This window comes from Macaca mulatta, chromosome 5 (genome assembly GCF_049350105.2).
Source record: "Macaca mulatta isolate MMU2019108-1 chromosome 5, T2T-MMU8v2.0, whole genome shotgun sequence".
In the NCBI taxonomy this organism is placed as follows: Eukaryota; Metazoa; Chordata; class Mammalia; order Primates; family Cercopithecidae; genus Macaca; species Macaca mulatta.
Window position 1 is genome coordinate 76553406 of NC_133410.1, and position 27924 is coordinate 76581329.

General features: G+C 43.1%; 1 protein-coding gene across 2 annotated transcripts; it reads right to left on the reverse strand.

The window, feature by feature from the left end:
- On the reverse strand, nucleotides 1–27840 carry REST (RE1 silencing transcription factor). Of its 2 annotated transcripts, none has more exons than XM_002804106.4 (4): nucleotides 27527–27840; nucleotides 24204–25110; nucleotides 15658–15741; nucleotides 1–5970 (listed from the first exon to the last, which is right to left on the reverse strand). In XM_002804106.4, the coding sequence occupies exons 2-4, from the start codon at nucleotides 25099–25101 to the stop codon at nucleotides 3671–3673; spliced, it is 3282 nt and encodes a 1093-aa protein (XP_002804152.4). In that variant the 5' UTR covers nucleotides 25102–25110; nucleotides 27527–27840; the 3' UTR covers nucleotides 1–3670. The 2 variants fall into 2 exon arrangements, with proteins under 2 accessions (XP_002804152.4, XP_014994111.3); XM_015138625.3 differs by lacking the exon at nucleotides 27527–27840 and adding an exon at nucleotides 26701–26798.
- Nucleotides 27841–27924: the final 84 nt, after the last annotated feature.

Sequence of the window (27924 nt, forward strand, 5' to 3'; positions counted from 1 at the left end):
TGGTTTTTAAAACTTTATTTCGACATTAACTATGCTTACAGAAATACACTCATATTGGTTAATAGAATGCAATTTAACTTATCCTACACAATTTGGACCAAAAACTTGGTACATGGTTTAAGATTTTAAAAAAGGATTTGCAATCTGGTTTATTTTTATCTATTACAAATGTATAAAAGATCTTCCATCAAATGCTGCTAAAGAAGGCAGCAAGAACCTTGAGAAATTTACCTTTGGTTTGCCTCAGAAAAGTAACACGTATTGCACTGCATAAGTTTATAAAATTGGTGCAACAAAACATTGTTGTAATGTTTCAATGCCAGTTTAGAAAGTTCAATAACTAATGGATATGCAAGGGACTGGGAGGGAACCTATGTACACATGTGAAACTGTAAAAGCTAACTGATTTAGTTAATATTGCATGTAGATTGTAAATCTACACAAACCAAGATTCAGATAATTTCTTCAATCTGAATTAACACTATCTGTTCACTTCATCTGCTGAGGTCAACCAGGAAACTAGGAACACCAGCTGTTAAGTTTTTCTAACTTATGTAAAAAAGAAAATTAACTTTCTTCCTCAGCTTTTCAGTCCAGAAGTGACAGTATGCTACAGGCAAGGTATTCCTTCCATTGTCAACATTCATAGGGTGACATGCAATGAGGTCTACCTGGGTTTTAATTTGTATCAACACTCATATGCAAAATAGTCTCCAAAGTTAATTACCACATGACTTTAGAAGTGACTCTAAAAAATAAAATGGCCCTTCTTAGAAGACTAGAGCAAAAGATCCAGCCATACTTATAAGTCTTATTAAAAAAAAAAATGCAGGCCCTTGTGAATTACACAATTTTTAAAAAAAGTAGCCCTAGAATAAGAAGCAGCTCTGAAAAGAGGAAAAAATATAACTTAAAATATCTTGAAAACCAATGTGAATACAGGTTCAAAAGATAGTTAAGAGATTCATTTTCATAAGACTACCTAAGATTAAGGCTTATAATATACGCTAGTATTTCAAGTTTATCACTAATTGCTAAACATCAATTTACAAATAACATGTTCAATTTTTGTTCTTTTATCCAAAGGGAAAATTCTAGGTTAAATTCTATCCAGTGTGGGGGAGGGGGACTAGAAAATAAAAATATTCAAACAGTTCCATGCAAATATCACATTTTTCAAATGGAAGAACTTCCACCTAGACCAGAAGTTCATACTGCTAATGTACTTTTCATTGAAACAATTTTTAGTAAGTACAAATACACGGCATTAAGGTTCAGAACCTAATATAGGCCTGACAATCAAGTCCTTATTTTCTGGAAGAAGGCCTCAAGTCCAATCAATTTCCAGTAACAATGTTTTTACAAATCAATCAAATAATAAGGGGTTTTAATTTCCTTCATGTTTTTCTTTTTAGCACTTTAGTCTTAAGACTAGATTAGAATTAGAATTCCCCAAAAGGCAAATGGTTTTTCTTTGCAGTATGAAAGAATCCACAAAAAAACCTCTTCCCCAAACTAATTCCTAATAACCAATCTGTGCTTAAGATGAATCTTTCTCTATACAATGTAAACGGTAACTTAGGTAAAATGTACCCATGAACATTAAAACTAGTCGTTAGTAAGACTTAACTAGCTTTATAATTTAAGTTTTAAAACATAAATATTTGCAGCTTGATCTTCTGTTGACAATGATTGTCGGAGCCTAGAATTCAACATTTACAACGTCCATTCATGCACACAAAACACACACCATTATCACACAACTTACTCCTCATGTCTTAAGAGAAGAATCTTCTGCTTCTTTAAATCTTTGGCCTCCCAGTCAATTCCATGTTCAAACAACTTTTAACTCAAACTTCACTCTCAGATTTTTAACAAGCTTTCTACCCACACATTATTAATGCGTTTCCTAATCTTTCATGTTGTACTGCCAAAATCTGAAACCTGCCTCAAAGAGATCATCAGATTTTTTTAAAAATGATATATAAAGTGGTTATTTCAAAACAGAATATGGGAGGTCAGAATTCAAGATTCCCTAATGGGATCGTATTTTATTTTACTGCAATTAATGACTGCTATCAGTAAGAAAAATCCTCTATTGGATTCTTTCATACACTTTGGCAACTGGCCAAAGAACCTACAAAAATGTTTTGAAGTACATGCCCTTTTTCATACAAAGTGCCCTCATAGGAACACTAGGATAGCTGCAATTCATTTGAGGCCTCACCTGTAGAAAGAGGCTATCACACAGACAGCCAGGACACCCACCAGTTTGTGGAGATCCCTGAGAAAGTATGATTTTTAAAAATCTGGACTGTACTTGTTTCACCAGCCTTTAAGTTGCAGCTGGTCTACCAGCACTCATACTACCTCTCTTATCCTAGGTTTGCCGCGTAATAGCTATGGCTTTGGAATCTCCCAAGTGATATTCTATAAATGAAGGAATAATTATGTCTCCTAATTCCAGGTTTGCAGTTTCCAAATAACACTTACAGTTCTTTATTGTAAAGTAGCCATATGGACACCAACCATCTATGAGAAAAGGTTTTCCTCAAGCATTTAACACTCTACAATTAGGAATTAGCTGTACCAAAACACACAGAAAAAAAACCAAAAAACTGATGGTTGGTATTTGAGATAAAAATTTGTTCGATATGGAACCTAGTGATTTATTGCAAAATCAAAACTGATAGCTGTGAATTTACTACATCCACTCAAAATAAATAAGTTATATGAAATACAGATTCTGGCATAGATATAAGATGTAAAAATCAAAATCAATGGATTGAACCTGCATGTTTCATTTGCTCACAAACTTGCACACACTATTATTCTGCAAAATAGACAACTGCAGCAAAGAAAAAGAAAACTGTCCTTTTGCAAACAAGTCTAAAAGCATCCCTCCAAAGCGCCGAACAAAATAAACATGCATATATATGTATAAAGTGTTACTGTTCAACACAAATGCTATTTCTAGGAAAAATTTAACTGCATAGGCAAAAAAAACAAAAACAGAAACCAAAAGAAAAAAAAATGTGCAACATCTTAAGCCATTAAAGCACCAAAATAAAAAACACACCAAAATCACTGTTTTTATGATGATTAACATACACAAATAAAAAATATTGATCAAAACTCAGGAAGTAAATACTTGGACTGACAGAAATGTCTATTGTTGGGAAAATTTTCTTCAATTTAAATGTCTTATCTCTAAAAAAAAAATCTTAAAGTGCTAACTTTATATAAAGCAGGCAAATTCTTCAAGTAATTTGCTATTAAGTAAGCCAATTTTTTATAGATCTCAATAAAAAATGAATAAACTAAAGTGAAACAGGAAGATAAGACATGGAGGAAAAAAATGACAAGTTGTAGCTGGATAAAGCAATAAAATGCTGTTATACCATCTTAGGCTTCTAATTTCAATTAAACACATAAGCTAACAGATTTAGGTATCTGCTGGTTTAGTACACTAACTCTCTTACATTTGCTAAAATTTACACAACAATCAACAAACAGGTACACATAAAAAGTCCTAAGGAAAAGAATGCCACTTAAAAATCAACATCAGATACTAATTAAAGCAATCTTAAAAGGTTGTCTGCTACTATAAATGAATATAAAATGTAATATACCTTACAAACTAAGAACCGAAACCTTGTTCAAAGTTTCATTACTCCTGCCCTTGAGCTGCTTCTTCAAGATAGTACACATTAACCAAATGGCGATTGAGGTGTTTGCTGTAATCTTTTCCCTTTCTGAAAGAACGATCACAGAAGATACAAACAAAATCTCCCTTAGCCGCTTTGACTGCCAAGGCTTCCTTTGCATTTTTTCTGCTAGATTCTTGTGGAACTGGCCGAGCCCCATGCAATCCAGAATCATCACTACCCTCTGACATGTTGTCACTTAGGTCACTTCCTTCATGGCTGTGGATGCCTTCATCTTCATCAATTTCCTGAGACTCATTTACTGCCATGGTAGCAGGAGGTGATGCCAGTGCAGTTTTGGACACTGCTTCATGTTCTTCTACTGCTGAAGGGGGAAGCACTGGTGAAACTGCTTCTTCAACTGTTGAATTTATACCAGGGAGATTCTCTCTTATGTTCTGATCAGTGTCCATTTTCATTTCACAAACCATAGTGTCAGTCTGATGTTTACCATTTAAAGTTTCACCCTCTGGCGTATTCAAGTTTTGTCCAGAGGATGAAACATTGGTAGATTCGTTGATATTAGCAGCAAGACCAGGTAGGCTCTCATCTGCCTCTTCTGCTCCTACTTTCTGAAGAGGGGCTTCTTTATTTCCTTCACCTATGTTGAGTAATTTTTGGTCTCCTGATGCCTCTTCTCTTAAATTTTCCTTTGGCAGCGGTGGTGATGGTGGTGAGAGATCCTCTGTGCTTACACTTTCCTTTAGAAGCCGGCTATCTTTAACAGGCACTAAGCCAACTTCAATAAGGACTTGCTCCTTCCGTGCCCTTTCACTCTGCATGTTAGACTTTTCCTTTTTATCTTTTCGGAGAGGAGGCTTTTTGGAAACTGACTCCATATGAAGGGGAGGCTCTCTGGGAGGTGGCTCCCTCTGATCAGGCTCCTTCTGAACCACCCCCATGGGAGGAGATGCCTCCATCTGAACAGGCTCGTTCTGGACCACCTCTATGGGAGGAGACAGCTCTATCTGAACAGGTTCCTTCTGAACCACCTCCATGGGAGGAGACAGCTCTATCTGAACAGGTTCCTTCTGAACCACCTCCATGGGATGAGACAGCTCCATCTGAACAGGCTCCTTCTGGACCACCTGCATGGGAGCAGGTTCTACCTGGGCAACCTCCATCTGAGCAGGTTCCACGGGAGCAGGCCCCATTTGGGCAACCTCCGTCTGAGCAGTCTCCATGGGAGGAGGCAGCTCCATGTGAGCAGGTACCATTTGGGCACCCGCCATCTGAGCAGGCTCCAGGGGAGGCAGCAGCTCCTTCTGAGCAGGCCCCTCCTGAGCCACCTCCATCTGAATAGGCTCGTCATGAGCAGGCTGTATCTGGGCACCCTCTACCTGAGCAGGATCTATGGGAGGTGGCGGCTCCACCTGAACAGGTCCCTTCTGAATCGCCTCTGTGGGAGCAGGCTCCACCTGAGGAGGGTCCATCTGAGCAGATTCCTTCTCAACAGGTTCCTTCTGAGGAGGCTTACTGCTTTTCTTACTTGATTTATTTTTCAGAGTTTTCTTCTTTGTACTTTTTTTCAAGCAAGTATTTTGCTTTTTATTCTCCTCCACTTTGCTGTCACCCTTTGGCACTTCCTGACTATTATTTTTGGATTTGCTTTCTACCTTCTTTTTCTTTTTTGTTGAAGATTCCTCATCAGCATCATGTAAAGAATGGGTGTCAACTTCCAGCTTCCTTTTGCTTTTCTTAGTTTTACTGAATTTTTCTGAATTGCTTCCTGTATGCACATCCATTTCTTTCGTCTCTGTTACTGATTTTCGAGTTCTGGTAGTCACCTGAATCATTGACACATTATTAGAAGGCTTCTTCTCTTTTGAGACATCTCTTTTCTCTGCTTTGACGGACTTTTCGTTTTTCTTTCCAGCCACATCCCCTTTTATTTTTGTTTGTTCTATTTCTGTTTTTTCATTGGTAATATCAGGCAAGTCCACCTCTCGTTTTTTGGTTTTCTTTAGTTTCACTTTTGAGACATCCATTGTTTTATTAGGACAAGTAGGATGCTTAGATTTGAAGTGATACTGTAGATTACACTTCTTGGAAGCTGCATAGTCACACACAGGGCAATTGAACTGCCGTGGGTTCACATGTAGCTCTACGTGTTTTTTGAAGTTGCTTCTATCTGCTGTTTTGTAATCACAGTGTGGGCAATTAAGAGGTTTAGGCCCATTGTGAACCTGTCTTGCATGGCGGGTTACTTCGTGTTGATTAGAGGCCACGTAACTGCACTGATCACATTTAAATGGCTTCTCACCTGAAGACAAATCAAAAGTATGAGAGAAGACATAGATTAAGACAAATTCAAGATTAAAATATAAGGAACTGTATATGTAAAGTAACAACAAAGACTATTTATTGAAAATGCTGTATCATGCACCTTACATTTATCATATTTATTTGTATAACATTTCTCTTATCCTTTGACATTGATTCTCAAAAGAGAGGAATAAATCTCAGTCAACCACAAGCTTCAAAAAAGTTCAAGTTAGAGTCCTCAAGTACTATTAAAGAACAGAGATTCTTTAAGACATACACAACTATTGGCAAAGTTCAATTGGGCTCTGGATGTTAATTTGGGGGAAAATTATCAATTTTAATTTTTTGTGTGTGTTTAGTTAAAACAAATACCTAATGAAGTAGAAAATAAAATTCTGGCCAGGTGCAGTGGCTCACGACTAGAATCTCAACTCTATGGGAGGCCATGGCAGAAGGACTGCTTGAGCCCAGAAGCTACAGAACAACCTGAGCAAAATAAATAAAAACAAAAATTAACTTTGGGAGGCCAAGATGGGCGGATACCTTTTGGCCAGGAGTTTGAGACCAGCCTGGCCAACATGGTGAAACCCCATCTCTACTAAAAAATACAAAAAAAATTAGCTGGACATGGTGCTGCACACCAGTAATCCCACCTAATCGGGAGGCTGAGACACGAGAATTGCTTTAACTCAGGAGGCGGAGGTTGCAGTGAGCTGAGATCGCACCACTTCACTCCAGCCTGGGCAACAGTAAGACTCTGTCTAAAAAAAAAAATTAGCCAGGCATGGTGGAGTGCACCTGTAGAAGTCCCAGCTACTTCGGAGACAAAGGCAGGAGGACCGCTTAAGCCCAGGAATTTGAAGTAGCAGTGAGTTGTGAATGTGCTACTGTACTCCAACCTGGGCAACAGAGCAAGGCCCTGACTCAAAAATAAATCTATAAATAAAATTCCCAGCCAGGCATGGTGGCTCACACCTGTAATCCCAGCACTTTGGGAGGCCAAGGCAGTGGATCACCTGAGGTCAGGAGTTCAAGACCAGCCTGGTCAACACGGTGAAACCCTGTTTCTACTAAAAATACAAAAAATTAGCCGGGTGTGGTGGCAGACGCCTGTAATCCCAGCTACTCGGGAGGCTGAAGCAGGAGAATTGCTTGAACCCAGAAGGTGAGGTTACAGTGAGCCAAGATCGCTCCACTGCACTATAGCCTGGGCAACCAGAGCGAAATTTTGTCTCAAAAATAAATAAAAATAAAATAAAATTCCCGTACTCCCTCCACCCTAATTTTCTTATGGTAAATCTTGAGAAAAATATCTTTCACGCTGGGCTATACTCCCAAATCCTAGATGCAAAAGTTTTGAAATTCTGCTTTAGCCTGAGCAAAGGCTTTTTCTTGAAATTTAATCCTTCTGTCCATCATGGCAAGAGCTGAGTAAATTTTCACTTAGCAAACTTCCTGTGCTAGCATTGCTATTTTAAAGCAAAAATACAAGCCAAGGTAATTATTCAGAAAACTTTCCTGATTTCCTCCCCTCCTCTTTCTATAAAACACATAAAGGAACTAGGTAATGAGAAGTGGCACACAAATAGATATGGTATATAAATAAAGTCACAATCACTGATACATACAAAACCAGAACCACCCCCACCCCCAAATTAAAGGCATAAGAGTAATACATTCTACCTGAATACATACCCATCTAGATCACACTCTAGTAAATATTACCAAATGGTATCCATACCCCACTGGTCCAATGGAATGCATAGTAGAAAAACGGAAATTGACATTTATGAAAATTCATCTCAAACATTCTCAAATTCATATCAAATCTTACTAAAACTTTTCATAAAACAAAACTCAGACATTAGGTAAAACCATGTAGATGTTAAGTTTTACATGATTAGAAAATGCCTGGTGATAAAATAATCACCTTATCCAGGTAGTCAAATTGGATATTCAGCTGACTGGACAATTCTTCTCCATGTTGGTCTACTAACAGATTTATAAATATGCAAGTTTCTACAACATGCTACATTACTCTAAACCTGGTTCTATACTGTCCTCTCCAGTGAATGATTTAAATGAAGACAAACATTTTCTTAACATATATGGACATAGAACATAGAAAGATAGGTAGCATAAGGCCTAAGAACTTCTAGATAGAGCTAGACTGGGAGATAAAACAACGAGCTCTGCAAGTTGCTTACTCTGAGACTTTGAGCAAAGTCCTGAAACCTCTCTCGAGTTCAGTTTCTTTTTTTCTTTTTTTTGAGACAGAGTTTCGCTCTTGTTGCCCATGCTGGAGTGTAATGGCACAATCTCGGCTCACCACAACCTCCGCCTCCCAGGTTCAAACGATTATCCTGGCTCACCCTCCCTAGTAGCTGGGATTACAGGCATGTGCCACTAAGCCTGGCTAATTTTGTATTTTTAGTAGAGATGCGGTTTCTCCATGTTGATCAGGCTGGTCTCGAATTCCCGACCTCAGGTAAGCCGCCCTCCTCAGCCTCCCAAAGTGCTGGGATTACAGGCATGAGCCACCATGCCCAGTCTCAATTTCATCTATAAAATACTCTCTAAGTGTTGTCAGCTATAAATAATCTTATCTATGTAAAGTCCTTAACATGAAACAGAGAGCAAGAACTCAAAATGAATTATCTATAATTGTTCACTTTTGGAACCAACTGGTAACTCTGAGTATGGATAAATAAAAGGCGGACTTGGCCGGGCACAGTCGGTCACACCTGTAATCCCAGAACTCTAGGAGGCATTTTTGCAAAAATATAAAATTTTGGGAGGCATTTTGTAAAAACAAAAAAAAATTAGCTAGGCATAGTGATGTGCATCTACAGTCCCAGCTACTTGGGAGGTTGAGGCAGGAGAATCCCTTGAACCCGGGAGGCAGAGGGTGCAGTGAGCCGAGATTGCACCACTGCACTCCAGCCTTGGCAACAGAGCGAGACTCCATCTCAAAAAATAAAAAAATAAAAAAGGCTGGGTGCAGTGGCTCATGCCTGTAATCCCAGCACTTTGGAAGACCGAAGCAGGCGAATCAAGAGGTCAAGAGTTGGAGACCAGGAGTTCGAGACCAGTCTAGCCAACATGGTGAAACTCCATCTCTACTAAAGATACAAAAAATTAGCTGGGCATGGTGGCACGTGCCTGTAATCCCAGCTACTCGGGAGGCTGAGGCAGGAGAATCGCTTGAACCCAGGAGGCAGAGGTTGCAGTGAGCTGAGATTGCACCACTGCACTCCAGCCTGGACAACAAGGTGAGACTCCATCTCAATCAATCAATCAATTAATGAGAAGACTCTTACGTATCCTGTCTTTCCTACATTATGACTAAATAGATAAGTAGAATTTATCTCTCCTCTTCAAATTTACACTAATAATAAAATAATTATAATTAAAATAGGACTGTTTTATAACTCTAATGAATAAGGAGATCTATACAGCAAGCAAGCATCAATCAAGGTACAAGGGTCTACCTAAGGAATGGTGAACGGAAAGGGAGGATGTAGAAATTTTCTGTTTAAAATTTGATGGCATGATTTATTTGCTCCATTGTTTTTCTCCCATAATTTTTACTTTATTGCCATTAAATCTTGCTTATATCATGTTCATCAAGATTTTCTAATTAGTACCTACCTGAATATTAATCTTTTTGCCCTGTACAAACAATTTTAAATTCTTTTTCCCAATTCTAGTAACAGCTTCTCTTCTTTATAAATCTGCCAGTCGTCTGTTTTATGCCTCCGAAATGAATTTATAGGTGTAAGCCAAGACAAAAAGGGAAAGCGTTTTCCAAGATTTATACATATGTAACAAAAATATTTTTAGAAGAATGGCCAGGCATAGTGGTTCACACCTGTAATCCTAGCACTTTTGGGAGGATGAGGTGAGGAAGATTGCTTGAGCTAAGGAGTTTGAGACCAGCCTGGGCAACCTAGTAAGACCCTGTCTACAAAAAAATTTAAAACTTAGACAGATGTTGTAGCACAAGCCTACAGCGCCATCTACTCCAGAGGCGGAGGTGGGAGTACCGTTTGAGCCTAGGAGGTCAAAGCTGCAGTGAAAAATACACAAATACAAGCCTCTCAATTTTTAAAAAATTTTTGAATTAATTCTATTAAAAATAAAAACAAAACAAAAATCTAGAGAGAATGGCAAATAAATTTTTCTCTCTCTTTTTTTTTTTGAGACTGAGTCTCTCTCAGCCGCCCAGGCAGGAGTGCAGTGGTGCGATCTCGGCTCACTGCAACCCCTATCTCCCAGGTTCAAGTGATTCTCCCGTCTCAGCCTCCCGAGCAGCTGGGATTACAGGCACCTGCCATCATGCCAGGCTGATTTTTGTGTTTTAGGAGTGATGGGGTACCACCATGTTGGCCAGCCTGGTCTTGAACTCCTGACCTCAGGTAATCCGCCCACCTTGCCTTCCCAAAGCGCTAGGATTACAGGTGTGAACCACCATGCACAGCCAGCAAAGAAAATTTTTAAGTAAAAAGTAATGGGGACATACAATACATTACCAGCAATAAAATGAAGTCCAATAATGCAACATGGATAAGTCTCAAGAACACTTTATAAAAGAATGTTCTAAAACTAGGTACAGTGGCCCATGCCTGTATTCCTAGCACTTTGGCAGGCTGAGGCAGGTGAACTGCTTGAGCCCAGGAGTTCAAAACCAGCCTAGGCAACATAGTAAGACTCCATCTCTACAAAAACAAAAAAACAAAAAAACAGGCATGGCAGCGCACACCTGTAGTCCCAGCTACTTGGAAGGTTAAGGTGGGAGGACTACGTGAGCCCAAGAGGTTTAGGCAGCTGTAATTGCACCCACTGCACTCCAGCCTAGGTGACAGTAAGATCCCATCTCAAACAAACAAACAAAAAATGCTATAATGTTCTTTGGTAGGAGACAAAATATCATCCAGGGGAAAGACTGAGTGGAAAGGGCAAAGTGTTTCTGAGCAGAAATATTCCATCTCTTGTTCTTGAGTGATAATCAAATAGGTGAAAGCACAGTCACTGCGCTGTACACTTAAGATCTGTGCATTTTTAAATTTATAAATTATACCTCAATAAAATATTGTTTTTAAAATTTATTCTACAAAGGCTCTCAAACCATTACAATATCTTTCAAACAATCCCAGCTATTAAAAGAGTCCCTTGGAACCAACTTTATCAATAGAAAAAATAAAAAATATGTATGTCTGGGCAGTGATTCATACCTGTAAGAGACAAGAGAATTGCTTGAGGCCAGGAGTTAGAGGCCAGCCTGGGCAACACAGAATGACCCAGTCTCCATAAAAAGAAATAGGATATTGGCTGCACGCAGTGGCTCCCCCCCCCCCTGTAATCCCAGCACTTTGGGAGGCTGAGGTGGGCGAATCACAAGGTCAGGAGATTGAGACCATCCTGGCTAACATGGTGAAACCCTGTCTCTACTAAAAATACAAAAAATTAGCCTGGCATGGTAGCACAAGCCTGTAGTCCCAGCTACTCAGAGGCAGGAGAATCGCTTGAACCCAGGAGGCAGAGGTTGCAGTGAGCCGAGGTCGCGCCATTGCACTCCAGCCTGGGTGACAGTGAGACTCGGTCTCAATAAATGAATAGTATATTTAAATAAAAATAATAGTCCCAGCCAAACGCGGTGACTCATGCCTGTAATCCCAGCACTTTGGGAGACTGAGATGGGTGGATCACCTGAGGTCAGGAGTTCAAGACCAGCCTAGTCAACACCTCTACTAAAAATACAAAAATTTGGCCGGGCATGGTGGCTCACGTCTGTAATCCCAGCACTTTGGGAGGCCAAGGCAGGCAGATCACGAGGTCAGGAGATCAAGACCATCCTCGTTAACACGGTGAAACCCCATCTCTACTAAAAATACAAAAAAATCAGCCGGGTGTGGCGACGGGCACCTGTAGTCCCAGCTACCCGGGAGGCTGAGGCAGGAGAATGGCGTGAACCCGGGAGGTGGAGCTTGCAGTGAGCAGAGATCGCGCCATTGCACTCCAGCCTGGGCGACAGAGCAAGACCCTGTCTCCAAAAAAAACAAACAATTAGCCAGGCATGGTGGCAGGCACCTGTAATTTCAGCTACACAGGAGGCTGAGGAAGAATCTATAGCTTGAACCCGGGAGGCAGAAGTCGCAGTGAGCCGAGATCGCGCCATTGTACTCCAGCTGGGTGACAAGAGCGAAACTGTCTTGAAAATAATAATAATCCCCAATTAGCTGAAGTGGTGGCATGTGCCAGTAGACCTAGCTACTCAGGAGACTGAGGCAAGAGGATGGCTTGAGCCCAGGCATTTGAAGTTGCAGTAAGGCATGATCACAACACTGCATTCCAGCCTGCACAACAGAGTCCCCAACTCCAAAAACAACAACAAAATTACTTATTTGTGAGCTTGTATCCTATAATATGTAATCTGAAACTCAGTATCTTCTTAGTACTAAGATTGGAGACAGCAAATACTTGTTTTTAGTACCCAGCATACATACAATAGCTAGTGGCTACTACTAGTTTTTAAGATACCATTAAAATACTTGCTATACTGTTAACAACAAATACTAAAAATCATTTTTAAAATATAGCAGGCAAAACTCAAAACATTTTGCAAACCCAAATACAATGGTTTCAGGCAAAGATTATTAACTGGTATAAAACATCATAAACATTTAAACAGTGACAAGACAAAGTATTACTAATTGAACAAAAGGATAAAAGTATGTAGTCATTCTAAATACAGTGACCTAACATTATATTAATGGATCAACCACATGTGACTTTAAATGAGGCTTATCATTTGTGAGAAAGATTATCAAGCATTTAAATTTAATTTACAATAATTAAACTTAGTTTACAATATAAGGGACAGAAGAAAAGCTAAATGACACCATGAAAAAACAAGTGGACATATCCAGAAGGAAGGACATTCTACAGGAAAAAAGGTCTGTAAAATGGGGATAATAGAACTCATGCAACATAAAACAGTTATGAAGACTAAAACTAGTTAACTAATATAAAGCTCTTGGCCAGGAGCAGTGGCTCACACCTGTAATCCCAGCACGTTGGGAGGCTGAGGCAGGCGGATCACCTGACATCAGGAATTTGAGACCACGCTGGCCAACATGGTAAAACCCCATCTCTACTAAAAATACAAAATTAGCCAGGTGTGGTGGCGCATGCCTGTAATCCCAGTTACTCGGGAGGCTGAGGCAGGAGAATCACTTGAACCCAGGAGACAGAGGTTGCAGTGAGCTGTGATCACACCATTGTAATCCAGCCTGGGCAACAAGAGCGAAACTCCATCTCAGAAAAAAAGTAATATTACTGCTACTACAAAACTCTTAAATATTTCACTAAAAAGCTAGAGTACAACTATCAACAGGACATGATGCCTACCTCCAAAGTCTGAGATTGCATCCACGTTACCATCAGAGAATGAAACCAAAAAAAACACCCAAAAATAATAAAACCAGGTTTCTGGTTAAGTGGCACCACTCAATGGCTTAGAGGTTTAGGAAAAAAAAACACTCAAAGTACATTAGTGTGACAACCATGTAGGGTCAAGAAAGGCTAGCAAGCATACTATAGGACACCTTCATAGCTGTTCAAATAAATCAGAATCTGCAATATAATCAAGTCTGATTATCAAGTCTTGTTACTAACTCATGGCAGCAATGTCCAGTAGAAATATAATGCATATCACACATGTAATCTTAAATTTTCTAGTAGTCATACTACAAACGTAAAAAGGAAACAGGTAAAATTAATTTTATTACTTTTTAAAGCCAATGTATATAACAGTTTTGCCATATGATCAACTTGAAAAATAAATATTTAACATTCTTTATTTTTTCTCTAACCTGCTTCAGAGAAAGATAGTCTTTTCTTCATACTGTTTGAAATCTGTGGCCGGGCACAGTGGCTCACACCTGTAATCCTAGCACTTTGGGAGGCCAAGATGGGCAGATCACTTTAGGCCAGGAGTTCAAGACAAATTACAAAAATTAGCTGGGCATGGTGGCACCTGCTTGTAATCCCAGCTACTAGGGAGGCTGAGGCATGAGAATTGCTTGAACCCGGAAGGCAGAGGTTGCAGTGAGCTGAAATCTATGCCACTGCACTCCAGCCTGGGGGACAGAGTAAGACTCTGTCTCAACAACAACAACAAAAAATCTGGTAAGTACATATTTTATAAGTATCAATTTAAACTACTACTGCTTCAAAAGCTTAATGTGGCTAATGGCTACTCAGCTGAATAGCACACATCTAAGGTAAGGTAATCACTAACTTAAGGGGGACAGGCCTACATAGGCTTTTGTAACAGCAAGATTGAAAATACTTTTCCCACAGGGATATACTTTCTAAATCTGTATTCTAATCAGAAGCGGTAGTTCGGCCAGGCGTGATGGCTCATGCCTGTAATCCCAGTACTTTGGGAGGCCAAGGTGGGCAGATCAGGAGGTCAGGAGTTCGAGACCAGCCTGATCAACATGGTGAAACCCCATCTCCACTAAAAATACAAGAATTAATCGGGCGTGGTGATGTGCGCCTGTAATCCCAGCTACTCAGGAGGCTGAGGCAGGAGAATCGCTTGAACCCGGAGGCAGAGGTTGTGGTGAACTGAGATCACACCACTGCACTCCAGCCTAGGCAAAAGAGCAAGACTGTCTCCAAAAAATAAAAAATAAAAAGTAAAAGTGGTAGTTCACCAAGAGTCAATCAGGGCTACCCATTCAAGCAAGATCACCGATGCTAACATTACTTTTTAACTTGGCCACTTACATACTTTAATAGGGACTTCTTTATCGAGATGGAGTTTTGCTCTTAATGGCATGATCTTGGCTCACCGCAACCTCTGCCTCCCAAGGTTCAAGCAATTCTCCTGCCTCAGCCTCCTGAGTAGCTGGGATTACAGGCATGCACCACCATGCCTGGCTAATTTTGTATTTTTAGTAGAGATAAGACTTCTCCATGTTCGTCAGGGTGGTCTCGAACTCCCAGCCTCAGGTGATCTGCCCACCTTGGCATCCCAAAGTGCTGGGATTACAGACTTGAGCCACAGTGCTGGCCAATGGAGACTAACTCTGAGCGGTGATGGTGATTGTTTCAGTCCCTGCAGTGGACGAATCTCTCATGTCACGGTCCTACACTCTTACTATAGCTTAATAAATTGGCATCCTAGATTGTCATTTTCTTTTTCAAGCTAAGATTTTGCAGTCAGTCCTCAAAAGCTCTACCAAACCCTGAAACAGAACAAACCTAAATTTCAGGACCTGAGAAGCTAAGAAGGAATCCCTGACACTTGTCAACCACACATTGTGAGTCTCAGCTTTATACTGTTAGGAGAAATGTGAGAAGTAGGGGTTAAAGGATCAATCAGCCTTGGTGTACATTAGTTTAACTTTTGTTGGAGTCACGGAACACTTCAAAGATTTGATGAGAATTAAGGCCCCTCCTCCCAGAAAAAGTGTACAAAAAAATTTCATTTTCAGGAAGTCCACCTTTGGATTCCATGTCCTCAGATTGACAGAACATTGATTTTCAAATTCTGACTTCTAAATTATATTAAAAATAAATAATAAATAAACGACTCGGTTACAAGCCCTTAGAAGAACTTCCCTAAAATGGTCGTTGACTGAAAATGATAGGAAAGTTCCCATTTCTTACCAACCTGAATGAGTACGCATATGTCTAGTTAGATGAGTCTTCTGAGAACTTGAGTAAGGACAAAGTTCACATTTATATGGGCGTTCTCCTGCAAATTTCAATAATGAAGAGTGTTTAAATGTCACAAAATAAGCCAAATACAATTCTTACTAACAATGCAACAATATTCAGTGCTCAGCACATTTTAACAAGAATTTTTTTTTTCCTATTTCTGGCAAAAAGATCAATTTATCATGTATTTAAAATGTAAGTTATTTATTTCAGAAACTATGACTACATTATTTTGGCTTTGCTGACAAAAAAACATTGACTTTCTGAATTCTCAAAGCCCTTTGAATTTTCACAGTGATACTGCATGTTAATACATTAAGTAGTGAGAAGTGAAAAACTATCTTTATAAGGTACAAAGCATATTTTTGTTATATAAGATTCACCTTTTAAAAAAGTCTACCCCAACTGTCTGATGCTATTAACAGTTTTTTTTTAACTTGTAAATGACGAATCTACTACCATTTGAAAGTGTGAGCTTAAAACAACAATACTTTTGAGTGAGAATGTAACTGCTTTATGCTAAAAATTTTCAAGTGGTAGAGTTCCAGACCAGACTGGGCAATACAGCAATACCCCATTTCTAAAATTTTTTTTTTTTTTTTTGAGACGGAGTCTTGCTGTGTCGCCCAGGCTGGAGTGCAGTGGCCGGATCTCAGCTCACTGCAAGCTCCGCCTCCCGGGTTTTTACGCCATTCTCCTGCCTCAGCCTCCCGAGTAGCTGGGACTACAGGCGCCCACCACCTCGCCCGGCTAGTTTTTTGTATTTTTTAGTAGAGACGGGGTTTCACCGTGTTAGCCAGGATGGTCTCGAACTCCTGACGTCATGATCCGCCCGTCTCGGCCTCCCAAAGTGCTGGGATTACAGGCTTGAGCCACCGCGCCCGGCCCATTTCTAAAAATTTATTTTAAAAAACTAGCCTGGGGCTGGGCACGGTGGCTCATGCCTGAAATCCCAGCACTTTGGGAGGCCGAGGCTGACAGATCACGAGGTCAGGAGTTCAAGACCATCCTGGCCAACATAATTAAACCCCACCTCTACTAAAAATAGAAAAAAAAAAAAATTAGCCAGGCACGGTGACATGTGCCTATTGTCCCAGCTACTCAGGAGGCTGAGTGAGTCAGGAGAATCGCTTGACCCCGGGAGGTGGAGGTTGCAGTGAGTGAGACCTCATCTCATTAAAAATAAAAAATAAAAAAAAAAGCCTGGGCTGAGCATGGGGATTGAGGCCCCCAACTGTAACCCCAACACTTTGGGAGGCCAAGACAGGTCAATCACTTGAGCCCAGGAGTTCAAGACTAGCCTGGGCAACATAGCAAGACCTCCTCTCTACAAAAAACAGAAAAATTAGCTAGGTGTGGTGGCGCATGCCTGTGGTCCCCGCTACTTGGGAGGAACGAGATGGGAGGATTGCTTGAGCCCAGGAAGGATGAGGCTAGTGTGAGTCATGAGGCTAGTGTGAGTCATGATTGTACCACTGTGCTCCAGCCTGGGTGAAAGTGAGACCCCATAGTCTCACTTGGGAGGCTGAGGCAGGATGATCACTTGAGCCCAGAGTTTGAGGTTGCAGTGAGCTATGATGGCACCACTATACTCCAGCCTCGAGTACAGAGAGAGGTCCTGTCTCTAAAAGTAAAAATAAATAAAAAACAGTAAGTTAAAAAGAAAAATGTAAGAGAAGATCATCAATTTTCTTTTTATTGTTTTTTATGAGATAGGGTCTCACTCTGTCGCCCAGACTGGAGTGCGGTGGCGTGAACATAGCTCCTGCAGCCTGGACCTCCCGGGCTCAACAGATCCTCCCACTTCAGCCTCCTAAGTAGCTGGGACCATAGGTGTGGCAACCAAGCCCAGATAATTTTTTTTTTTTTGGTAGAGACCAGGTTTTGCCATGTTGCCCAGACTGGTCTCTAACCCCTGGGCTTAAGCAATCTACCTGTCTTGGCCTCCCAGAGTGCTGGGATTACAGGCATAAGCCACCATGCCCAACCAGTTACCAATTTTTAAAACAAATTACAAAAGTTACAGGGACTGAAGACTAGAAGCCAGTGATTTAATACTGAATAATTTTAAGACTCAAAGGTAGGACACGTATATTCTTTTTAGACACGGCTATCAACAACAAAACAAGGTTTTTTTTTGAGACGGAGTCTCCCTCTGTTGTCTATGCTAGAGTGCAGTGGCGAGATCTCAGCTCACTGCAAGCTCCGCCTCCTGGGTTCACACCATTCTCCTGCCTCAGCCTCCTGAGCAGCTGGGACTACAGGCGCCCGCCACCATGCCCGGCTAATTTTTTTTGTATTTTTAGCAGACACAGGGTTTCACCTTGTTAGCCAGGATGGGCTCGATCTCCTGCCCTCGTGATCCACCCGTCTCGGCCTCCCAAAGTGCAGGAATTACAGGCGTGAGCCACCACACCCAGCAAAACAAGCTTTTAAAAAAAGGTGTACAATTTGTTTTAATATAGTCTCCAGACACAAGATAATTATGACCTTGGTAAAGTTACTAAAACACCCCGTTTCCCCATCTGCAAAACTAACAGAATCTTCATTCCCTGTAATTGCAAAAGTTTAAATAATACATGCAGAGCATTTAACACTGTGTCTGGCACATAGTAAAGCCCTCAATAAATGTCAGCTATCAATTTTGTCTAAGACAGAAACAAATGTTGTCTAATAAAATAAGGAAAAGGTGGTACACAGAAAACAAGAATAGGCCAGGCATGGTGGCTCATGCCTGTAATCCCAGCACTTTGGGAGGCAGGCGGATCGTTTGAGCCCAGAAGGTCGAGGCTTCAGTGAGCCGTGATCATGCCACTGCACTCCACACAGGGCAACAGAGCGAGACCCTGTCTCAAAACAAAAAACAAACAACAACAACAAAAAGAATGGTGATAGGTGGGAAATGTGTTCCTAGTAACTATTCTTCTGTAATTCGCTGGTAGCTATGTATTAGCTGTAAAGAGCTGGTAGCAACAGAATGCCTACCTTATGACCTGGAACAATCAAGATAGTTTTACATTAATGGAATTCTGTAAAAAAGGGATATACAAATAGCCAATAAACACATGAAAAGATGAACATTGGCCAGGCGCGGTGGCTCACGCCTGTAATCCCTGCACTTTGGGAGGCCGAGATGGGCGGATCACGAGGTCAGGAGATCGAGACCATCCTGGCTAACACGGTGAAACCCCGTCTCTACTAAAATACAAAAAAAAAAATTAGCCGGGCGCGGTGGCGGGCGCCTGTAGTCCCAGCTACTCGGGAGGCTGAGGCAGGAGAATGGCGCGAACCCGGGAGGCGGAGCTTGCAGTGAGCCGAGATGGTGCCACTGCACTCCAGCCTGGGCGACAGAGTGAAGACTCCGCCTCAAAAAAAAAAAAAAAAAAAAAAAAAAGATGAACATTATCATTAGCTGTGAGGGAAACGCAAATCAAAACCACATGAGATGAAGACTTCATATCCACTAGGATAGCTGTAATCACAAAGACAGATGTTAACGATATTATTGCTGAGGATGTGCTGAAATTGGAACCCTCACACATTGCTGGTGGGACTGTAAAATGGCATGGCTAATTTGGAAAACAGTTTGGCAGTTACCCAAAATGTTGCTACTATACTGCCCCACAATCTCACTCTTAGGTATACATCCAAAAGAAACAAAAACATATGTCCACACAACACTTAAACATGAATATTCATAGCAGCATTATTCAGATTGCATATTATGATGCCACTTATATGAAATATTCAGAATAGGCCAATCTATAGTGAACTGTATATGTAAATTGTATCTCAATGAAGTTGGAAAAAATTAAATACCATTGCAGATAAACTTGAAGAATCAAAAATAATTTACTTTTAAATTCTTTTGTTTTATTGTTTTTTGAGACAGAGTCTCATTCTGTCGCCCAGGCTGGAGTGCAGTGGCACGATCTTGGCTCACTGCAACCTCTGCCTCTCGGGTTCAAGCGATTCTCCTGCCTCAGTCTCCCAAGAAGCTGGGACTTCTCGTATTTTTAGTAGAGACAGGGTTTCACCATGCCAACCAGGCTAGTCTTGAATTCCCAACCTCAGGTGATCTGCCTGCCTCCCAAGGCGCTGGGATTATAGGCATGAGCCACCTCATCCAGCCTGCTTTTAAATTCTTTACAACAGATGACTTTATCTGTGTAATTCCACAAACTAGGCATAACTCTCCTCTAGAAAGCTTAGTTACCTACAGATTTTTCAGTTACACATACAGGCAAAAAGGTTTTCTTTTTTTTTTTTTTTTTTTTTTGAGACGGAGTCTCGCTCTGTCGCCCAGGCTGGAGTGCAGTGGCCGGATCTCGGCTCACTGCAAGCTCTGCCTCCCGGGTTCACGCCATTCTCCTGCCTCAGCCTCCCGAGTAGCTGGGACTACAGGCGCCGCCACCTCGCCCGGCTAGTTTTTTTGTATTTTTTAGTAGAGACGGGGTTTCACCGTGTTAGCCAGGATGGTCTCGATCTCCTGACCTCGTGATCCGCCCGTCTCGGCCTCCCAAAGTGCTGGGATTACAGGCTTGAGCCACCGCACCCGGCCAGGTTTTCTTTAAAAGTAGATTTTGTGAACTAGTTAAATAACAAAATCAAGGCTGGGCGCGGTGGCTCAAGCCTGTAATCCCAGCACTTTGGGAGGCCGAGACGGGTGGATCACGAGGTCAGGAGATCGAGACCATCCTGGCTAACACGGTGAAACCCCGTCTCTACTAAAAAATACAAAAAACTAGCCGGGCGAGGTGGCAGGCGCCTGTAGTCCCAGCTACTCGGGAGGCTGAGGCAGGAGAATGGCGGGAACCCGGGAGGCGGAGCTTGCAGTGAGCTGAGATCCGGCCACAGCACTCCAGCCTGGGCGACAGAGCGAGACTCCGTCTCAAAAAAAAAAAAAAACAAACAAACAAACTCACTAAACTAAAGAGGTCAACCTGAATGAAAGTAATCCCCAGCTCCCAACTTCCCCTGGTTTTGGTGGAGGCTGCAGTGAGTGGAGATTGCTGAACTTTAAATGCTACTTTTGTTTTTGGCTTTTTTTGAGACAGAGTCTCATTCTGTCGCCCAGGCTGGAGTGCAGATGCGCAATCTCGACTCACTGCAACCTCCACCTCCCAGGTTTAAGCGATTCTCCTGCCTCAGCCTCCCAAAGTGCTAGGATTACAGACGTGAGCCATCGTGGAAGGCTTTAAATGTGATACTTGTATATAACCTTGGGAACATCACTTCAGGCTTTTAAATCTGAAGTTTTCCCCTCTGCAAACATGAACTATCATCACAGATGCTATTTTCCTCAATGGATTGTTCTGAAGATTAGCACAGAAAAGAAGACAGCACCTAACACTGGGCACAAGAAACACAATTAAGCCCATTAAGTCAATCAGAAAACTGGGCTACTTAGAAGTGGAAATGAGAAGTAATTCCTGAACACTATCAATTTAAGTGATTCCTGTCTTTTCTACTCTTCCGCACCAGATGAATTTATTTTCCATAATTTTCAGAACTATCCATTTAATACAAGAGATACTTTCGGAATTTACATAGTCAAAATATTAACCTTCAATCTATACATCACCCAATTGTTTTAAAATGTAAAAAAAGGCCAGGTTCAGTGGCTCACGCTTGTAATTCCAGCACCCTGAGAGGCCGAGGCGGGCTGATCACAAGGTCAGGAGTCTGAGACCAGCCTGGCCAACACAGTGAAATCCTGTCTCTATTAAAAAATTTTTTAAAAATTAGCTGGGCGTGATGGCACGCGCCTGTAATCCCAGCTACTCGGGAGGCTGAGGCAGGAGAATTACTTAAGCCTGGGAGGCGGAGGTTGCAGTGAGCCGAGATCGCGCCATTGCACTCCAGCACGAGCAACAGAGCAAGACTCCGTCTAAAAAAAAATATATATATATATATATACACACACACACACATATACATACATAAAAAACTGGATGGACACGGTGGCTCATGCCTGTAATCTTTGGGAGGCCGCGGCGGGCATATCACTTGAGGCCGGGAGTTTGAGACCAGCCTGACCAACATGGAGAAACCCCATCTCTAATAAAAATACAAAATTAGTCAGGTGTGGTGGCACATGCCTGGAATCCCAGCTACTCAGGAGGCTGAGGCAGGAGAACTGCTTGTACCTGGGAGGCGGAGGTTGCAGTGAGCCAAGATTGCGCCACTGCACTCCAGCCTGGGTAACAAGAGTAAAACTGTCACACACACACAAAAAAAGAATCAGAATGAAGGTAATACCGGGCAAAAATAAGCATTAAGACCAAATAAACCAGGCATGGTGGCTCATACCTGCAATCCCAGCACTTCATTAGGCTGAGGTGGGCAGATCACCTGAGGTCAGGAGTTCAAGACTAGCCTGGGCAACATGGGAAACCACATCTCTACTGAAAATACAAAAATTAGCCGGACATGATGGAAGGCACCTGTAATTCCAGCTAAATGAATATGATGTACTTATTTATGAGTTTAGTATACATGATGGCTGGGATTTAAGATATTGTAGGTGAGGCTGGTTTAGTCTAACAATTTGTCTAATTCAAACTGTCAAGTGATTAATGGGGTTGTATCCCCAAGTAACTTTCATTTCCTACTCTACATATTTTTATAATGCTTGACCTTTACTTCTGAAATCAAATTATTTCAAAGCATGGAGACAATCACAGGTTATGATGAATTCCAAAGGGACTACAAATTCTTTTACTGGACTAAATTTTAAAGCATTCGACACATGAGCCATCTATCTGCTGGGGCCTAGCAATCTTGTAACAGAGGTCATTCTTGTAATGGAATCTCACCTGCAAGTTTTATTGTTTAAGCCTACCACTTAATAGTTTCAAGTCTTTGGGATGTAAAAAATAACTAAATAAAATAAATTTTTAAAAATTAAGTCGGCTGGATATGGTGGCTCACACCCATAATCCCAGCACTTTGGGAGACTGAGGGCAGATTACTTGAGTTCAGGAGTTAGAGACCAACCTGGGCAGCATGGCAGAAACCCTGTATCTACAAAAAATACAAATATTAGCCAGGTGTGGTGGCATGCATCTGTGGTCCCAGCTACTTGGGAGACTGAGGCAAGAGGGTCACTTGAGTCCAGGAGGTCGAGGGTGCAGTGAGCAGTGATCACACCACTGCACTCCAGGATGGGTGACGAAGTAAAGCTATCTCAAAAAAAAAAAAAAAATTGGCCAGGTGCGGTGGCTCACACCTGTCATCCCAGCACTTTGGGAGGCTGCGGTGGGTGGATCACGAAGTCAGGAGTTTGAGATCAGCCTGGTCAACGTGGTGAAACCCTGTCTCTACTAAAAATACAAAAACTTAGCTAGGCATGGTGGTGGGCACCTACAATCCCAGCTACTCGGGAGGCTGAGGCATGAGAACTGCTTGAACCTGGGAGACAGAGGTTGCAGTGAGCCAAGACCATGCCATTGTACTCCAGCCTGGGGAACAGAATGACACTCCGTGTCAAAAAAAAAAAAAAAATTAGCCAGACACAGTGGTGGGCGCCTGTAATCCCAGCTACTTGGGAGGCTGAGCCAGGGAGGTGGAGGCAGGAGAATCGCTTGAACCTTGAGGCAGAGGTTACACTGAGCCGAGATTGTGCCACTGCATTCCAGCCTGGGCGACAGAGCCAGACTCCGTCTCAAAAAAAAAAAAAAAAACAGTTTCAACTTTTTTTATACAGTTGCGCTTAGTATGAGTTCAAACACGCTAAACACAATTGTCTGAAAAATACATTTTCTACATGTGTTTGCTTTCATAGCAAAATAGTTTCAATTGGTGATAATCCCACCCATGTTTTAAAAACTATCTTCTCACATTTCTTTTTTGTGGACAAAGACAAGTTGTTCCATTTAGGAACTCAATGCTATAAGTCAAATGTTTCCAAGTTTGAGGCTTTTGTTAAGTGGAGATATGCAAGGTTAATCACTGAGTTTTCCTTTTTATTTAAGCCCTCAATTCCTTTCAGAAACTATACTGCATCTTAAATGTGTTCACTGTCACAGAAATAAATATAGAAACTTTTTTTTTCTGTTTTCTTTTTGAGACGGGGGTCTTTCCATGTTTCCCAGACTAGTCTAGAACTTCTGGGCTCAGGCAGTCCTTCCGCCTTGGCCTCCTGAAGTGATGGAATTACAGGCATGAGCCACCATGCACGGCCAGTCTAATTTGCTGAAGGTAAATCCCAAGTTAGGATATGTACTTTAGGAAGAGCATGGTAAGATCTCTTGGCTGTTTCTCCCAGGTAACATTCTGTGCTTTACATGTAACTTCACATAATCCTCCCATCCCAGATATTGTTACTCCATGGAGAAATTTCTGAACAAAGAGATTAAACAACTTGTGCAAGGTCACAAAGATAGCAAAAATGGAACCTGGATTTGAACCAGAGTCCTTTTTCTCAAGCACTACTTAACCACTCAAGTAACAATCAGAAAAGAGAACTGAACTTATGGACTAGAAAGCTTCTCTTACCTGTATGAGTTCTAACATGCTGAACATAATTGTTTTTTCTGTCTGAAAAATAGTTGCATTTTCCACATGTGTACACTTTCCTTGGAAAATGGTTTCTTAAATGTTTCCTCCAGTGATACTCGCTCACTGTTGTGTATGTACAAATGATGCACTTGTAGACTCGCTCATTATCCCCAGCTCTGGTGTGGTGTTTCAGGTGTGCAGTATAGTGATCGTATCGATTGGTATTGTAGCCGCAGCGGTCACAGCGAATGGGGCCCTTGGAGAAATCTCCCTCTTCTGCAGTGGAAGAGCCAGATTCCCTGGCTTTTGCCTGCTTCTCCGCACTCTCTTCCACAAAAAATTTCTTAGCACTGTGAACTCTGATGTGATGCACAAACTGTTCTTCAGATTCTGCTTCATACTGGCATGGCTTACAGCGAAAGGGTTTGGTCTTCGAGCTCTTGCCTTTGTCCTCTGCTCCAGGTGTTTCAGGAGAAAGATCTTTATTTGAGCTGTAAATCTCTGGAGCACCTGATGCCTCAAATACAGGCTGAGGTTCTACAACGCTGAGTTCCAAACTTCTCAGTTCCATGTTTTCCAGTCCATGAGGTTCACCTTTTATTTCAGCAGACTCTTCAAGTCCTTCTCCTTCTTCACTATCTGAAAAGTTGTTATCCCCAACAGGCATCAATTCTGCCATCTGTCTTTCTTCACCGACCAGGTAATCACAGCAGCTGCCATTTACTTCCCCAGTTAAGGCTACGTTTGCCAGCATAATAAGCTGAGGTGCGGCCAGTTCAGCTTTGGAAAGGTCATGCAAGTCATACATGTCGTTAGGCAAGGCCATTCCAATGTTGCCACTGCTGGTAAACAGCCCTCCTCCTCCAGAAGACTGCCCCATTACCTGGGTGGCCATAACTGTATTCTGAATTAAAAACAAAACAAAACAAGAGCACCAGTTTAAACACTGCTGTTACTGGCTTAAAACCACATCACTGTAAATCTTCATAACTTAAAAATTTTCCAATATGATCTTTATAACTCAGTAAACTTCATCACCTATTAAAAACAAATCTTTAAAACAGCAGTTAATTCCCAATAGTCTTTACGGCAATCACCAAAAAAAAATGTCTACTATCCCTAGAAAACACTTCTACCAATTGTTTGACGTAACTCATTCACCATCCAGCCACTGGCATGTGGTCCCTCAAGCACTTTTAATTGTTCTGGTGGGGATAAAAAGTAACCTTCATATTTACTGTTAAAATTACTCCAAAAATTCAAAACATTAGTAAATTATTGTCCTCCCAACTTTTCCCCCCTTCAACAGTTCAATGGTCTGAATCAGAAAGCCCAGAAATCCACAAGCCATTCAGTGCATTTATTAAGTACACAAACACATCTGGAAAGTAGAAGCCTGCAATAATTGTTCAACTTAATTGGATTTCGCATGAACTCAACTAACTCCAAAAGAATAAACTACTGTGAAAAACTACCACTACCAGTCAGTCCCTTAATTTTTCGACAACTCCACAGGCTTAAAAGGAAAAACATTATGGACCCCTTTTCTTGTGAAAAAGGAAGTTTGATTTATTCAAAACTTCACAAATAAAAATTAATAAGCTTATTTTTCTGCAGGCTGAAGTTCCACAACACTGAATTCCAAGCTTTTCAATACGAATAAAATCATCGTGGAACTCAACTCGACAATCAGCAACTTTCTTGCATTGTGCTTGACTTGGCCTACTTGCCTAGTGGAAGCCATTACAAGATCACCTTCTTGAAAACAAGTTGGGCTTTCTAAATGCTACGTTACTTCTCAATCTAAAAGGTGCCATTCTCAAACGAAGTGTTCACTTGCAAATTAAAAGAAGTAACAAGTTCTAAGAAAATAAAGTTAAACCGAAAATACAAAAAGTAATCCGCCTCATCCAAGTGTATAAACACAAACCGGTTTAGTTCTACGTACCAACAAAAGTTGGAAGCAAATGCCATCACAGAAAACAGGGCGAAGGCTGTCCTGGGGCTGAACAGCCCAAGCTACTCGGCAATTTGGCCCAACATCGACTTTTCTAATCGCTCCCTACCCCCTAACTGCCACCCCAAATGGAATTTTAACGATTGTTAGGAAGACCATCCAAGCACAGCCCGAAAGCCCAACATGCCGCACGAATTCCTCCGTGCTGCTGCCACCAGCGCCTGCCTCGGCGGCGGCATTCCTAACTGAAATAGGCATTCGGCCATTTTCTCAAAATACCAAACACAAAGCAGCTCTTTGCAAACTCGGGCGCTCTCGCTTCCTCTCGCCTCGGCCCGCTCACTGCACATATTTACACACCAACTCGCGGGAGTCGCCCTGACACTCGTCCCGAGCCTTTTCCTGCGCTCTCCAACACTAAAACGGGGGAAGGGAGCAAGCTCGGGACGCTGTTTGGCCGGACCGAGTCCTCCCGGAGTCCAGGCAGCCCCCTCCCCAGCCCTAGGGCCCCCGTCCCGAGAAAGAACGGAAAGTTACCGCGCAGCCGGCGTCCGGGCTTCTCCGACCTCCCCCGGGCCCCTCCGACTGCCCCGGGACTCGCCCAACGCCCAGGGCCGGGGAGGCTCCGCGGGCGCCCTCGCGAGGCGTCGGGCTCCGAGCACCGGAGAGGGCCCCCACGCGGGCCAGCCGCCGCCCCCGCGCCCCGGAAGTTTGCGAACTTCACTCCCACACGGCGCCCGGCAGGACGCGCGCCCCAGCCCCGCCAGCTCCAGCGGTCGGGTAGCCGGACGCGGGGGCCAGCGGCGCCGGGCGGCCGAAGCGCAGAAATCGCTGTCCAGCCCCGCTGGCGGAACCGCCCGGGCCCCGGGGCTGACTCAACCCGCCCGGCCGCACTCAACGGCGCCTTCCGGCGACAGGGAGAAGCCCTGGGGGAGGGGACCAGGAGGGCCGCGGGCCGGCGCGGGGCTGCGGTGGGACCCGGGGGCAGGAGGAGGAAGCAGAGGAAGTTTCAGGACTAGGGGCCCGAGCAGCTCCGCTCCTTGGTCTCAGAGGACCCGACTCGGAGGAGCGTCCAGTCAGCGCGGAGGCGGCGTCCCGGCCTCCAGTGGGGAGGGGGTCCAGGCGACGCGCCGCTCCCAACAAACACCCCCAGCCCCCGGGCGGCGGCTGTGTAACCCGATCCTGCTCGGCCGCCAGCCCCCGCCCGGCGCGGCCGCCGCCGCCGGAGCCACAGTATCTGCAAATCAGCCCTGGACAGCGCCTGGCTCCTAGTCCTTCCGCGCCCTCCCCCTCCCGCCACCGCCGCCACCCGGCCGGCCCTCCCCCAACCCTGACCGAGCCCCCAGCCGCGCGCCGCACTTACCGGCCTTCCTCGGGGAGGAGGGGCGGGCGACCCCAAGTCGCCGCTCCTTCTCCTACTACTTTTCTTTGTTGCTGGAGTTTCGGGGGAGGGGTGGGGGAGGGTGGAAAAGTTGGGTGCTGGGGCCGTCGAGGACGAAGAAGGCCAACGAGTGGGGCTACAGAGGGTGCTCAGACCTCCGGGCCTCGCCCTGCCGTCTCGGCTGCCGCCGCCGCCGCCGGGGTCTGGGGCCCCGGGCCTCGGCGGCGCTCGCTCCGCTGCTGCGCCGCGAGCTCGCGGGAGCCGCACATTCCAACACAGGACGCTGCGCCGCGCACCCAGTCCGCGTCGCCGCCGCCGCCGCCGCCGCCGCCCGCGGGACACGCCCCCTCCGACGCCCGCGCGCGCCCCCGAGACACGCC

Bases quoted from the DNA above. Each gene is read 5' to 3' on its own strand.
- REST (XM_002804106.4), bottom strand. From the start codon at position 25,101: ATGGCCACCCAGGTAATGGGGCAGTCTTCTGGAGGAGGAGGGCTGTTT. The intron at 15,742-24,203 runs GTAAGAGAAGCT...TGAAATTTGCAG, and splicing joins GCATGTTAGAACTCATACAG to GAGAACGCCCATATAAATGT. The intron at 5,971-15,657 runs GTTGGTAAGAAA...ATTTGTCTTCAG, and splicing joins ACATATGCGTACTCATTCAG to GTGAGAAGCCATTTAAATGT.